This window comes from Hakea prostrata, chromosome 5, assembly GCF_041222555.1.
Source record: "Hakea prostrata isolate BN-2017 chromosome 5, UWA_Hpros_2, whole genome shotgun sequence".
Taxonomy (NCBI): domain Eukaryota; kingdom Viridiplantae; phylum Streptophyta; class Magnoliopsida; order Proteales; family Proteaceae; genus Hakea; species Hakea prostrata.
In genome coordinates, this window is record NC_142604.1 from 55,277,725 (window position 1) to 55,292,846 (window position 15,122).

Sequence of the window (15,122 nt, forward strand, 5' to 3'; positions counted from 1 at the left end):
TTTACCCATTCTCTTCAGAATAAAATGTACTTCAATCCCATGATAGGGGACAAAATTTGACCAAAATTGAATCTTCAGTAATAAATCAACTGAATGCCTACTCTTTCAAATCTGCATTTTGAAGACACCAAAAACCTCCAAGGCTGACAACCTATTTCAAACTTAAATTCAGAGTAAATCAAAATTGATCCACATATATGATTTTCTTCTGGGTTCCAACAGTTAACTACATCAGTTCTGAACCCTTTACCACTGGAGAACATTATTAAAACAATCACTTTAAGGAAGCACCCAGAACATCATAATATTGAGTTGAATACAGCTTATAGATTCCATACATTGTATTGCTACGATTACTGGATTTAGATACCAAGCAAAATTAGCTTCTAAAATACAAACAGATCAAAATTGGTTTCAAAAGCTGCGAGGTAACTCAGTGGTCAAATTGTCATACCTAAAGTAAATCAAATCTCTCAGGAAGAATGAAGTGACACATACAAAGATATAGACAACAAGGAAACATTAAGCTACCAAATTGAAATTTCAAATTTTAATATCTTCACAACAGTTTCCTTGCAGTGACTTCCTCAGATTTATATCCTAGTTCTGAGAGATCAATATTCCCTTTATAAGAAAAGTATCTTACAGTCTTTGCTTTTGATAATATTAATAAAATAAAAAAATTCGCAACCATTCTCCTACGGACATCAAGGTCAGGAAGCGCCTCAACTGCTGCTCTGAGTTTTTTCGAGAGATCCGGAAGTTTTGATTAAGTTTTTCTTTTCTTTAGCCCGGGGGGGGGGGGGGTTCTCATCTTTCTTTAGAACATTTTTGGGTGATCTTTCTTTATAACATCACTGCAAGTGTGTTAAAATCATGATATAGACAATCATTTTGGGAAATCACCTCCCATGACAGATTAGGTTTCACACTGCAACCCTTGAGAGTCCCTTATCTTACAAGGGAAAATTAGGTTCTGCAATCCAATGAAAAATAAATAGATAACACAACTCCATAAATCAACTTGTAAAAACCCCAGATATCATGCAAATCGTTTACACCATGCAGAAACTAAGGAACTTCCCCTCATTTTACAGGTTCCATAAAACTAATTTCTTTAGGAGACACTGCTCAACAGTCAGTCCTAGTGACAGAAACAAACTCATTAGTACAATGAAACACCAGCATGTGAACAAGTGGCAGAATATAAAGCATACTAACTGTTGTCAATGTAACAAGCTCTCTGATGTTCTGATACAAGACAATGTAATATAATATCAATAAATCCCCTGAAATCTACAAATACAATCAGTTAGATCTTTTACCGATTCTCTTCAGAATAAAATGTACCTCAATCCCTTGACAGGTGACCAAATTTGACCAAATTTGAATCTTCAGTAATAAAACAACTGGATACCTACTCTTTCATATCTGCATGTTGAAGACACCAACAATTTCCAAGGCTGACTACCTATTTTCACCTTAAATTCAGAGTAAATCAAATTGATCCACATATATGATTTTCTGCTGGGTACCAACCGTTAACTGCATCAGTACTGAACCCTTTACTACTAGAGAACATTATTAACATAAACACTTGAAGGAAGCACCGAACATCATAATATTGAGTTTTTGAGTTGAATACAGCTTACAGATTCCACCCATGATATCACTGTGATTACTAAATTTAGATACCAGGCAAAATGGGCTCCTAAAATACAAACAGATCAAAATTGGTTTCAAAAGCTGCGAGGCAACTCAGTGGTCAAATTGTCATACCTAAAATAAATCAGATCTCAGGAAAAAATGAAGTGACATATACAAAAATATGGAAAACAAGGAAACATTAAGCTACCAAATTGAAATTTCGAATTTTAATATCTTCACAACAGTTTCCATGCAGTGACTTCCTCAGATTTATATCCTAGTTCGGAGAGATCAATATTCCCTTTGTATAAATCCAACAGTTGAGGAACTTGTTTCTCGTACTTCTTCACAAACTTCTCCATGAAGGAATCACTCCTTATTGACAGTATACTTCCTAAACTCTGATCTCGCCCCACCAGACCTTTCAATTGCAGAACTCGAAGAACAGAACACCTAGGGATAACTCTCTTTTCCAAGCTAAACCCAATAATTTGTGGGCTCCTCACAATAGCTGCCCTTTCCCAACCCATTTTGTTCAGCAAGAAGTCCATATGTGCCCTTAGCTTCTTCACAGAGGCCAACATACCCCAGGGATACTTCCTAAGGGCTGAGACAGCATCATCTTCAGAGAAACCCCAACTGCCAAAAGCCTCCAATTTCTGCTTCCATGTCGATTCACTCAAGGATGTAAAACCAAGTAAAGCAATCACAAACGGGCTACGTGAGACGTCAAAACCCAATTGCTTAATTTCCGCAACCCGCTGTTTGAATCTAACATTTTTAGGTGTGATAATTTCGGGATAGAACGTCAATATTCTCACGATACTAGACTGAGGCACTCCATTTTCTTTCAAAGTTGCAATGTTTCGAGCTATATTCTGCAAATCACATTTGAGGAAACGGGTTTGACGCTTTAAAGCATAAACAACATTCTCCACAGTCCCAACTTGTCCCTTGAAGAAATTAAAAGAAGGGATGATCTGTTTCTCTAAGCTAGAGAACAAGACCCCTGGGTCTCTGGAGAGGATTCTGGCAAGGTCAGAGTTTTGCACACCAACGGAATGGAAGAACTCAAGTTTCGGTATAAGGGTTTCTGCTGGGTTGGCCATGAGCAAAGCTGGGCACCTTCTGATGACTGTTGAAATCTGCGTTTCGTTGAAATCATAATTTCTAAAGAGGGTAAGTATCGTGTTCGGTCCTGCTGCGGATTCAAAACTTATTCTCCTGGATGCAGAGATGGCCGCTGTGGGTGAGAACCCAAATGTGCTAATGAGGTAAGACACTACAAAATTGTTCTCATTCTGATCTATGCGGCTTTCTGAGGAGATGAATCTGAGAAATAAAGAGTTTCCAACATAACCCGATTGAGCTGTAGAAGGTCGCACAGTCCTTCCGATTAGGAGAAGATTCTTGAAGAAAAGATTGACCATTATGTATTGGATATGAATTACTTACCGCTTCTGACTAGAACAACGGATGGTCTTCAGCTGCTTCCGCTCCTTCTGCTCATCTCTGCAACGATGTACTCTCTGTTCTGTTGCTACTAGGGCATTTGATAAGGCATACAGGCATGATTCGTAATCTAGGATCGGATCGGTTAATATCGGCCGAATCCAGTCGCAACAGGAACGGCTCGATCCCAATTTTGACCTATCCAATCAGGGGAGGGCTTTTTTTTTTTTTGTTCTTTTTTTGTGGAAATTAGTAGCTTCGTATTAAATTATGGGCACGGTAAAACATTTTGACGAATTTCACCCAATAGTGAAACAAAGAGGCTGGCAAAAAATTCCGGCAAACTAGCGAAATACGGGCGAAAATTGCCTAAATTTCACAGAACCTCACTAGTATCTCTCGTTTTCGTTCGAATCCTCGTATCAATGCTTCATTACCCTAATCGTCGCAGGCGAATGTCCCACCCTTCACCTCGATGGCAATGTCAACACCGTATCTTTCGAGTGCGACTTCCCTTGACCTTTGTGTATTGTTAAGGGTTTTCCAGAGAGCCCCTTCACGTCTCCTCTCTTCTCTAGTCTCTCGTTCTTCTTAGCTGCTCATCTGACATCCGAAGACGATCCATCGTTGTAGCTGAGAAACCAGAGTTGCAGAAAGAGAGAGCTGAAAGCTGCCTTGAAATATTGGCTTTCTATCAGTGAAATACTAGCAAAATTCGCCAAAGTTCCGTACATTGGGTACAGGGATTATTACACATAGCACAAGAGAGTCAACCCATAACTTATCATTAAGAGATATATGTCATTGCATTACCGAGTATAATGGTATATGACTTATTTCTACTCATTTGGCTGGTGACATTTCTCACCCTTTACTTCGTTGAGTGAATATCTACCAAAACGAAACAAGAATTGCCTCAGCTGATTTTACCAGATTCTTTTCTAGTAAATTCCATCTAATTTTGTTTGATTAAAGATCTAAGCAACTCAAATTCCAATTTTTATGAAACTGTTGCGAATTTCAGTGACTTGAAGAACATGTGCTTCAAAAGCGCAAGTGCTTTAAAGGTCCCCAAAAACAACTAAAAAGGATTTTCAAAGAAAAATAATAAAGGGTTGAGACTGTTTTTGGTTTTAATATTTTTTATAAATCTTTTTAAATAAAAATATACTGTATAGATTGTACCAAACACTACCTATCATTTGGATGAAAATCAAAACTGAAAACTATACCAAAGCCTTGGACTTAATTTTTACTAAATACTAATAGCAACTCCAGTCCAAGTATTTGACAATAATTATGAAAATATTTCCTGGTTTTGGAAATGAAAATTCCCAAAAGGAGATCTAGGTTAACCTTTTGGTGTTCTGCTAGCTTGTAATTTGTACGTCAACCACAGAAAAAAGGGTAGTATTATGTTGTCTCTTGACAATGTATGTGCTTTTATGTGAGTGGGGTGTCAATATATGTTAAATTTAGAACAAATTGCACTGACACTCCAAATTGGAGGCCTTAAAGCACTGACACCCCCCTCTATGTTTAAAAAGCATAGAGACCCCAAAATTGAATTTTCATTGGATATATTTGTCCAATTTATCACTGAAAACCTTTTAGACATTGTTTATTATAGGGATATTTTTTTTAAATAAACAGTTCTCCGTCAATTTCGCCCACTGATTGAAGAATGGGTCGAGTTGCCTTAAGGAGCACGTTCCTTTTCTTAGTAGGACTAATGGAACCGTTACTCCATCAACTACTTCTCCACGTTTCGGAGTGGGCATGATGGGTGGTTATCTTTAACTGACCATTTTGACTTGGTCGTCTTCTATGTTCCCCTTTGGACTTAGTATTGGGCGTTCTCTCATTGCCTGAGCATATCTTGAGTGATTCTCGAGGGATCCTCCAGGGGAAAAGTTCTCCAACTTCCCAAGGGAATGTTTATAGAGTTTCCCAAGGGGTTCTCCAATCATCTCGAGAGGGAAGGTTCTCCATGCCTTTCCCCAGTGAGAAGGTAGGGGGGTTCTCTATGATTTTCCCCAAGGGGAAGGTTCTTCAACTGCCCGAGGGGTTGTAGCTCGTAGGTGATTCTTCCCAGGGGGCTCTCCATGTATCCCAAGGGGAATATAGGTGGTTCTTCCCGACAGGGCTCTCGAGTTGACCACTTTTCACTACAAAAGCAAAATGACTCAGTGATATGATTTCTGCTAGTTCTCAGCAGCTAACTGCATCGGACCTGAAACCTTCAATCATTATTAAACCAATCACCTGAAGGTAGCACAGAGCACATCATAATATTGAGCTTTTGAGTTGAATACAGTCTATAGAGTCCATATACAATGATGCTATGACTAAATTTAGAAACCAAACAAAATGGTTTTTAAAATACAAACAGATCAAAGTAGGCTTTAGAAGCTACAAGGTAACTCAGTTTATACAAGGGCACTACTATTAGTCAATTACTGAATTTATGATACCACAAGCAAAGAAGTTTTTAAAATACAAAGAAGCAAAGTTGGTTTCAAAAGCTGATAGGTAACTCAGTGGTAAATTAGTCATACCTAAAATGAATCAGGTTCAGGAGGAATGAACTGTTCTTATATACAAAAGAAGTATGAAAACAAAGACAAATTAAAGAAACAAATTGAAATTTTAAATTTTGATACTTTCACAACTGTTTCCTTCCACTGTCTTCCTAAGATTTATATCCTAGTTCAGAGAGACCAATATTCCCTTTGTATAAATCCAACAATTGAGGAACTTCTTTCTCGTACTTCTTCACAAATTTCTCCAAGAAAATAAAAGAAATACACAAATTGCCATAGCACGACCATGTGAAATGCATAGAGCTTGATCAACATTTCGAAAAGGAGAAAATTGACTCTTGAGTGTATGGCCACACCTTGTGTGAAGACATGAGTTCAATTGACTATCTCTTCCCTGTTTTACACATGACCTCTTCTTTGTCTCTCATTATTCTCCTCCCCTTCTTCTGCTTCTCTACTCACATACCTGTAATCAGGAACTAGCCAGAACAAGCAGGGCTTGCAAATGCACAAATATTTTAGTTTCGTCCACAGAGACATGCAGAGTCCACATTCCAAATAATAATTTCAGTGCTACAACAAAATATAAAGCATTAAAAATTGAACTAAAAGAAAAAACAACTGCAGACCTTTCATCATCTGAAGATCATGCATACAACTTATTCCAAAGTGGCAAACATAATGGGGACTCTGTTTCTGCAATATGGGAAAAGGAGAAGGAAAGTAGTGAAGTTTCACAATAGTATTTAGCAGATATAAAGCACAACAACTGAAAAATTCAAAATACAACTGACGGGCCTGAATCCCCATTGTTTGCTGCTGCTACATATACTTGATAAACAAATAGTTCATCATCAGAAGATCCAATGCTTTCTTAGTTCACATAAACAAACTTCTGGGTAATCTAGATTCTTCGGCCACAGGAACCAACTCTTCAAGCATTATCATCTTCTCTTCATCTGTGCCATCTAAGAAAAGCATCGCACCATCTTTGTTTTTGATAATATTAAAAAACAAAATTCACAGCCATTCTCCTACAGACATCAAGGTCAGGAAGCGCCTCAAGTGCTGCTCTGAGTTTTTTCGATAGATCCAGAAGTTTTGATTAAATTTTTTTTTTCTTTTGCGGGTTGGGGGGGATAAAGAGCTCATCTTTCTTTATAACATTTTTGGGTGATCTTTCTTTATAACATCACTGCAAGGATGTTAAAACTTAAAACCATGATATAGACAATCATTTTGGGAAATCACCTCCCATGATAGATTAGGTTTCATACTGCGACCCTTGAGAGTATCTTCTCTTACGAGGGAAATTAGGTTCTGCAATCCAATGAAAAATAAATAGATAACACAACTCCATAAATCAACTCAAGTAAAAACCCCAGATAACATGCAAATCGTTTACACCACGCAGAAACTAAGGAGTTTCCCCTCATTTTACAGGTTCCATAAAACTAATTTCTGTAGGAGCCACTGCTCAACAGTCGGTCCTAGTGATGGAAACAAACTCAATAGTACAATGAACCACCAGCATGTGAACAAGTGGCAGAATACAAAGCATACATTCTGTTATCAATGTAACCAAGCTCTCTGGTGTTCTGATACAAGAAAATGTAATATAATATTAATAAATCCCATGAACCTACAAATATCACAATCATTTAGATCTTTTACCAATTCTCTTCAGAATAAAATGTACCTCAATCCCACAATAGGCGACAAAATTTGACCAAAATTGAATCATCAGAGTAATAAAACAACTGGATGCCTACTCTTTCAAATCTGCATGTTGAAGACACCAAAAACCTCCAAGGCTGACAAACCTATTTTCACCTTAAATTCAGAGTAATTCAAAATTGATCTACATGTATGATTTTCTGCTGGGTTCCAGCAGTTAACTGCATCAGATCTGAACCCTTTACTTCTGGAGAACACTATTAAACCAATCACTTGATGGAAGCACACAGAACATCATAATATTGAGTTTTTTAGTTGAATACAGCTCATAGATTCCACACATGATATCACTAGATTACTAGATTTATATACCAAGCAAAATGGACTCCTAAAATACAATCAGATCAAAATTGGTTTCAAAAGCTGCAAGGTAACTCAGTGGTCAAATTGTCATACCTAAAATAAATCAGGTCTCAGGAAGAATGAACTGATGCATACAAAAATATAGAAAACCAGGAAACATTAAGCTACCAAATAGAAATTTTGAATTTAATATCTTCACAACAGTTTCCTTGCAGTGACTTCCTCAGATTTATATCCTAGTTCTGAGAGACCAATATTCCCTTTGTATAAATCCAACAGTTGAGGAACTTCCTTCTCGTACTTCTGCACAAACTTCTCCATGAAGGAATCACTCCTGATTGTCAGTACACTTCCTATACTCCGATCTCGCTCCACCAGACCTTTCAATTGCAGAACTCTAAGAACTGAACACCTAGGGATAACTCTCTTTTCCAAGCTAAACCCAATAATTTGTGGGCTCCTCACAATAGCTGCCCTTTCCCAACCCATTTTGTTCAGCAAGAAGTCCATATGTGCCCTTAGCTTCTTCACAGACGCCAACATACCCCAGGGATACTTCTTAAGGGCTGAGACAGCATCATCTTCAGAGAAACCCCAACTTCCAAAAGCCTCCAACTTCTGCTTCCATGTCGATTCACTCAAGGATGTAAAACCAAGTAAAGCAATCACAAACGGGCTACTTGAGACGTCAAAACCCAATTGCTTAATTTCCGCAACCCGCTGTTTGAACCTAACATTTTTAGGTGTGATAATTAGGGGATAGAACGTCAATATTTTCAGGATACTAGACTGAGGCACTCCATTTTCTCTCAAAGTTGCAATGTTTCGAGCTATATTCTGCAAATCACATTTGAGGAAACGGGTTCTACGTTTTAAAGCATAAACGACATTCTCCACAGTCCCAACTTGTCCCTTGTAGAAATTAAAAGCAGGGATGATTTGTTTCTCTAAGCTAGAGAACAAGACCACTGGGTCTCTGGAGAGGATTCTGGCAAGGTCAGAGTTTTGAACACCAACGGAATGGAAGAACTCAAGTTTCGGTATAAGGGTTTCCGTTGGGTTGGCCAGGAGCAAAGCTGGGCACCTTCTGATGACTGTTGAAATCTGCCGTTCGGTGAAACCATAATCTCTAAAGAGGGTAAGTATCCTGTCCGGTCCTGCTGCGGATTCAAAACTTATTCTCTTGGATGCAGAGATGGCCGCTGTAGGTGAGAACCCACATGTGCTAATGAGGTAAGACACTACAAAATTGTTCCCATTCTGATCTATGCGGCTTTCTGAGGAGATGAATCTGAGAAATAAAGAGTTTCCAACATAACCCGATTGAGCTGTTGAAGCTCGCACAGTCCTTCCGACTAGGAGAAGATTCTTGAAGAAAAGATTGACCATTATGGGTTGGATATGAATTACTTACCGCTTCTGACTAGAACAACGGATGGTCTTCAGCTGCTTCCGCTCCTGCTCATCTCTGCAACCATCTACTCTCTGCTCTGTTACTCCACTATGGCCTTTGATGTGTTTGGCCCAAGTGGTATACAGGCATGGTTCGTAATGTAGGATCGGATCGGTTAATATCGGCCGAATCGATCGCAACAGGAACAGCTCGATCCCCAATTTTGACGCATCCAACCAGCAGAGGCTTTTTTGTGTGTGTGTGGAAATTAGTAGCTTCATATTTAGGTAAAGGCATTGTGATAGGGAAAAATTGTTACCGAACCGGGTCCATCCTTAGTTTAATCCTAGACTCCGGTCAAGAACGGTCCGATCATGGTGGGGTTTGAACAAACTGGACTAATCATTAGCGTGATAAAGAAGGAACCTTGCAAGTTTAAAAGGCGGGTACAAACCCATGAAATTCGGGATAGATAACAAATCAAGAAGCGGTTGTTATCACTTACGGGAGTTGACGATCGTGTAAGATATGGTAACTACCGTGCACTCAGGGCAAGGGATCGTGTGATTAAGGAAAGTCACCCACTACTCTACAAAAGAAGTTTAACCGTAAAGATCTAACGGTCACCAAGATAAGGCTTGAACAAATCCAAAAGTCGAGATTGGAAGGTAAAAACTATATAAACCGTGACCTACGTACAAATGAGGTAACTGAATCGTTTTCCCTACAATCGTATTCAAATTTAGCTCTGCAACTAACCAGAGCTTTGTGGTCAGTTCCTTAATTGACTTAGCCTTCGGAGGTGGCCTCTCGACCCCACGGTCGAGCCACGTCACGTCTAAACTTTGTTTTGCAGGTCATTCCCCAGGGATCACAAGGTTGAGCAGATTTTGGACGCATCACATTGTAAAATATTTTGGCAAATTCCAAAAAATGGAGGAGGCGAAACAAAATGGCTAGCGAAAAACTCCGACAAACTAGCGAAATACAGACGAAAATTGCCTAAATTTCATAGAATCTCGTCGGTATCTCTCGTTTTCTTTCGAATCCTTGTATCAATGCTTCATTACCCTCATCATCGCAGGCGAATGCGCCATCCTTCACCTCGACAGCGACATCGCCACTGCATCTTTCAAGCAAGACTTCCCTTGACTATGTGTATTGTTAAGAGTTTTCTAGAGAAAGCCCAAGTGTTTGGCTCCTTTATGTCTCCTCTCTTCTCCAACCTCTCGTTCTTCTTGGCTGCTCATCTGACATCTGAGGACGATCCATCATTGTAGCTTAGAACCAAAGTTGCAAAAAGAGAGAGGTGAAAGCTGCCTTGAAATATCGGCTTTCAATCGGTAAGCGAAATTCTCCGAACTTCATACATTGGGTATAGGGACTATTACAAATAGCACAGGAAAGTCAACCCATGACCTTTTCATTAAGAGATGTCTATCATTGCATTACGGACTAGGTAACCCTTTAATGGTATGTCCAAGAATTCCCCATTTTAATATTGGAAAGGTTATTATTCAATTAGATTGTAAGAGCTCATGAGCTTGGACCAAGACTCTTCAAAACCAGCCCCACTGTATTCAACCTGAAAGACCTAGTTAAATTCGAGTTTAATGGTATGGCTTATTTCCACTCTAGTGTTTTAAAAGGCACGGCAAAAACAACTAAAAGGATTTTCAAAGAAAAATATTAAAGGGTTGAGACTATTTTTGGTTTTTGTATTTTTTCAATCTTTTTAAATAAAAATATGCTGCATAAATGGTACCAAATACTATCATTATATTTATTTGAATGAAAATCAAAAAGAAAACTATACCAAAGCCTTAGACTTAATTTCCACCAATAGCAACTGGATCCAGTCCAAATATTGACCAGAACTATGAAAATATTTCATAGTTTTGGAAATGAAAATTTTCAATGTTTTTTCTTTTAGGGAGAAGAATAGGATGAAACACAAGAATAGAAGGACTCAATGATCCTTGGGAAATTGAAGCTTTCCAACTTGGAACTCCTACTACAGAACTCTTAAAACACCCCGACAGAAGAGCTTTCACTAGAATCACTACTGCTATCAAAACTCTGATTTGAAGCCATTGACGGAAAAAATTGTTGCGATTTTTAGATTTTTTCCATGAAATCCAAATCTATACCTCAATATCAAAAATTGACTAAGGGCCTGTTTGATTACTTGAGTCTGTAGATTTCAAAAATTTAGAGATTTCAAATCTACAGACTTCAAATCTCTAGAGTCATGGTTTGTAAAATTAACTGTTTGGTTAGTTTGAATTTTTGCAATGAAATTTCTAGATTTATCCTAAAAAAATATTTATTGAATTATGGTTCAAATCTTTAACGTTTTGATAGTATGGGTGAAATCTCTGGATTTCACCTCATACCCATAAATCTACAGATTCATGTTTTTAGTGTAAAAATGTGAATCTCTAGATTTCATGAATCTAGAGATTCACACAACCAAATAGGTAAAAATCTCCCATTTGTGAAAGAGATTTCAAATCTCTGGATTCGCGTAACCAAACAGGCCCTAAGTCACTCTTACAACTATGAGCGTAAGCCAAGCTAGAAAATTAGAGCATCATAAACCCTCAATACCTAGAATTCTAGAAACAAATATCTAGCATTATAAACTCTAAATACCCATAAACAAATATTCTTCTTCTCCATTTTAGATAGAGGGATCCTATCTCATTGTATTTTTTAGCTAGGTTTGGCACATATTTCTTAGAATTAAAAGAGAAAAACCTTCAAAATGCAACTGTGGCAAAGGATTGGGTCATCCAGATGAGGGCACTCGATTAGAGTATTCAAATTCGCACAGGTTGAGACGTCTTTTAGGTTTCATTATGTGAATTCGGTTGTTATTGTGGTTGTCTTTTGTAAATTTTACAACTTCAGTCTTAATTGTACTTAATCCCATTCAATTAATATTGTCTTAACCGTACTTAGCCCCACTGGATTAATACTTGACATGTCAAAAGCTGCAACCTAAGCCTAGCAAACAAAAATTGCTCTTTTTTAAGCGTCTCATAAAACTTGCTTCTAGAAGCAAAGATACTATTAGCAAGGTTTTAGCAAAGTTTTCTTATGTTTTGAATGTCAAATACCATGAATACCGATCTTAACTCTTTCCCCTAAACTTAGCCTGGATATAACTTTGCATCAACGTTTGTTGATACGTTCAAACAATTTCGAAGCAGAAATTTTTACAAATGTTTCAAAATTCACTGAACAAAATATATCTATTTAAACGATATTTTGCCAATTTTTCGTTTTTCTCAAAAAATTGTTTTAATGAGTTATCAAAAGTGTCCAAGTCTCCTCACGACATCTCTTTAGTTGGTTGGTTAGCTTAAAAGGCTCTACCTCATTCTAGGTTTACCAACCCTAAACCGATCCTGATAGGGCCCAAACCAACCCAGTCCACCCTGATTAACCCTGATAGAGTCAGGTTGGCCTTGATTAATGCTGACCCTAACCTTGGTTATTATTTTTGAATAAAGGGATAAATGTGCCATCTAGTCCAATTGAACCCACAACATTCCCATTGAAGAGCATTGATTTTATAAACAGACCATTGTTGCACTTGTTTTATTTTTTTGCTCGTATTAGATTTAACTATAAATACAACTCAACTAAATTACACTAACGTTGGATCGGATTGGGCTGGGTAAGGTTGGCCCAAGAGCTAAACCCGAACCCGACCTGACCTTGTCAAGATTGATTATTTTGTAACCCAAGTCCACCCTTTCGGGTTGAAAAAATTGGGCTGAGATTGGGCCGCGCTCAAGGCAGGCTTGGGCCGGCCGGGGTCAACTGGGGTGCCGGCCGGGGTCAACTGGGGTTTTTTTACACCCCTGCAGATGTTATCAGAGGAAGTAACCATATGGGGCATTGTATTATTGTGGCTCCATAGTTCCACAAGTTGCACCCAAAAAAAAAACAATTAGTTCCACAAGGAGATCCTATACATAGTACATACTCTGATCTGTCCTACTCCAGAAGGGATTCTAGGTTAACCTTTTTGGTGCTCTGTTGGCTTGTGATTTGTGTGTCAACCACAGAAAAAAAAGGGTTGTATTGTGTTGTCTCTTGACTCTGTATTTGCTGTTATGTGAGTGTGGTGTCTGCATCTGTTAAAGTTTACTTTTCAATCTAGAAAATGCAAACCAAACTGGATAAACTAGGGAGAGCCAAATTTGAGAAATGCACAAAGAATAGTAAAGGAACCACCAGCATTTGAACTGAATGATCCACTTATTTTCACCTAAAATTCAGAACAAATCAAAACGACCCAGTGATATGATTTCTGCTAGTTCTCAGCAGCTAACTGCATTGGACATGAAACCTTCGATCATTATTAAACCAATCACCTGAAGGAAGCACAGAGCACATCATAATATTGAGCTTTTGAGTTGAATACAGTCTATAGAGTCCATATACAATGATGGTATGACTAAATTTAGAAACCAAACAAAATGGTTTTTAAAATACAAACAGATCAAAGTAGGCTTTAGAAGCTACAAGGTAACTCAGTTTATATAAGAGCACTACGATTAGTCAATTACTGAATTTATGATACCACAAGCAAAGAAGTTTTTAAAATGCAAAGAAGCAAAGTTGGTTTCAAAAGCTGATAGGTAACTAACACAGTGGTCAATTAGTCATACCTAAAATGAATCAGGTTCAGGAGGAATGAACTGTTATTATATACAAAAATATAGAAAACAATGAAACATTAAGAACCAAATAGAAAATTTAAATTTTGATACTTTCACAGCAGTTTCCTTCTACTCTTCCTCAGATTTATATCCTAGTTCAGAGAGACCAAGATTCCCTTTGTAGAAATTCAACAATTGAGGAATTTTTTTCTCGTACTTCTTCACAAACTTCTCCAAGAAAATAAAAGAAGGGATGATTCGTCTCTCTAAGCTAGAGAACAAAACCCATGGGTCTCTGGAGATGACGTTGGCAAGGCCAGAATTTTGAACACCAACCGAATGGAAGAACTCGAGTTTTGGTATAAGGGTTTAACCGTTTAAGCAAAGCTGGGTACTTTCGTTGAAATCTGAGTTTCGGTGATAAAAGAGAGTAAGAATCGTGTCTGGTCCTTCTGCGGTTTCAAACCTTATTTTCTTATGCAAAGATGGCCGCTGTGGGAGAGAACCTGTTGTGGTGAAGATGTACTTTTATCTCCCTGGTTCGTTCCTGATCTGACTTTGCTCTTGAGATCAAAACAATGGTGAAAGTGGGCCGCTGAGAACGGGAAGCCAACTCCAATAATTAAGTTAGTTCAAGTTAGAGGATCAGAGACTCCTTTTAAAGAATAAATGTTCAAGTTGATCCAAAAGAGAATATTTCTTCTAGAATAAATGCAGGAGAGTAATGGCTAAAGTATTCAAGTCTTGTTATTTCTTCTGGATGATCAAGCATGGTGAAGGTTTATATAGCAGATCCATACCCTAAATGATAGTGGACGCTCCCTGGCCCTCAAATGCTCGTTTGATGAGATGAAGGGTGGAGGTGACTTCCTAGAGAGGCTTGCAAGGCAAGTTAACCTGCATGATCTTCCTAACAGCTGGAGATATGTCCACGGATTAAAAGGTCAGCATCAGGTTGATTCTGATGTGACACCAACCTACAATTGGAGGGACAAAAGAAGCAGATGCAATATTCGAGACAGGCGTTGGACGAATGAAAAGTTCCCTCACCAGCAAAAAATGGGACAAATTAAAAAGTGACATTAATTTTAAGAGATAACTGAGGGTGGCGTGCTAAAAAATTCTCACCAATTTTATTACCATAGGCCCAAACAAGAAAAAGCAAATTGGTCATACTTTCTGGACTTTTAGAAAGTATAACCTACTTTCACTGCAGGGACAGTTCTTTGTCATTGTAATGATTTTACCCAGCTTCTTGAAGAAAGCAATAGCGAAGGTTCAGGTGCACAGATCCATGTTCAGAGAAAGGTAAAGTGATCCAACTGAGAATAGAAATGCTCCCTCCTTCAACAGTTTCCTTAGTGGTACATG

At 38.1% G+C, this 15,122-nt stretch overlaps 2 protein-coding genes across 2 annotated transcripts; both read right to left on the bottom strand.

Annotated features, from left to right (window-relative positions):
* Positions 1-795: 795 nt before the first annotated feature.
* On the bottom strand, positions 796-3,198 carry LOC149016650 (transcription termination factor MTERF15, mitochondrial-like). Its single transcript, XM_089154725.1, has one exon. The coding sequence runs from the start codon at positions 3,075-3,077 to the stop codon at positions 1,884-1,886; it is 1,194 nt and encodes a 397-aa protein (XP_089010851.1). The 5' UTR covers positions 3,078-3,198; the 3' UTR covers positions 796-1,883.
* Positions 3,199-5,625: 2,427 nt separating this feature from the next.
* On the bottom strand, positions 5,626-9,178 carry LOC149016651 (transcription termination factor MTERF15, mitochondrial-like). Its single transcript, XM_089155933.1, has one exon. The coding sequence runs from the start codon at positions 9,069-9,071 to the stop codon at positions 7,878-7,880; it is 1,194 nt and encodes a 397-aa protein (XP_089012059.1). The 5' UTR covers positions 9,072-9,178; the 3' UTR covers positions 5,626-7,877.
* Between the last annotated feature and the right edge of the window lie 5,944 nt (positions 9,179-15,122).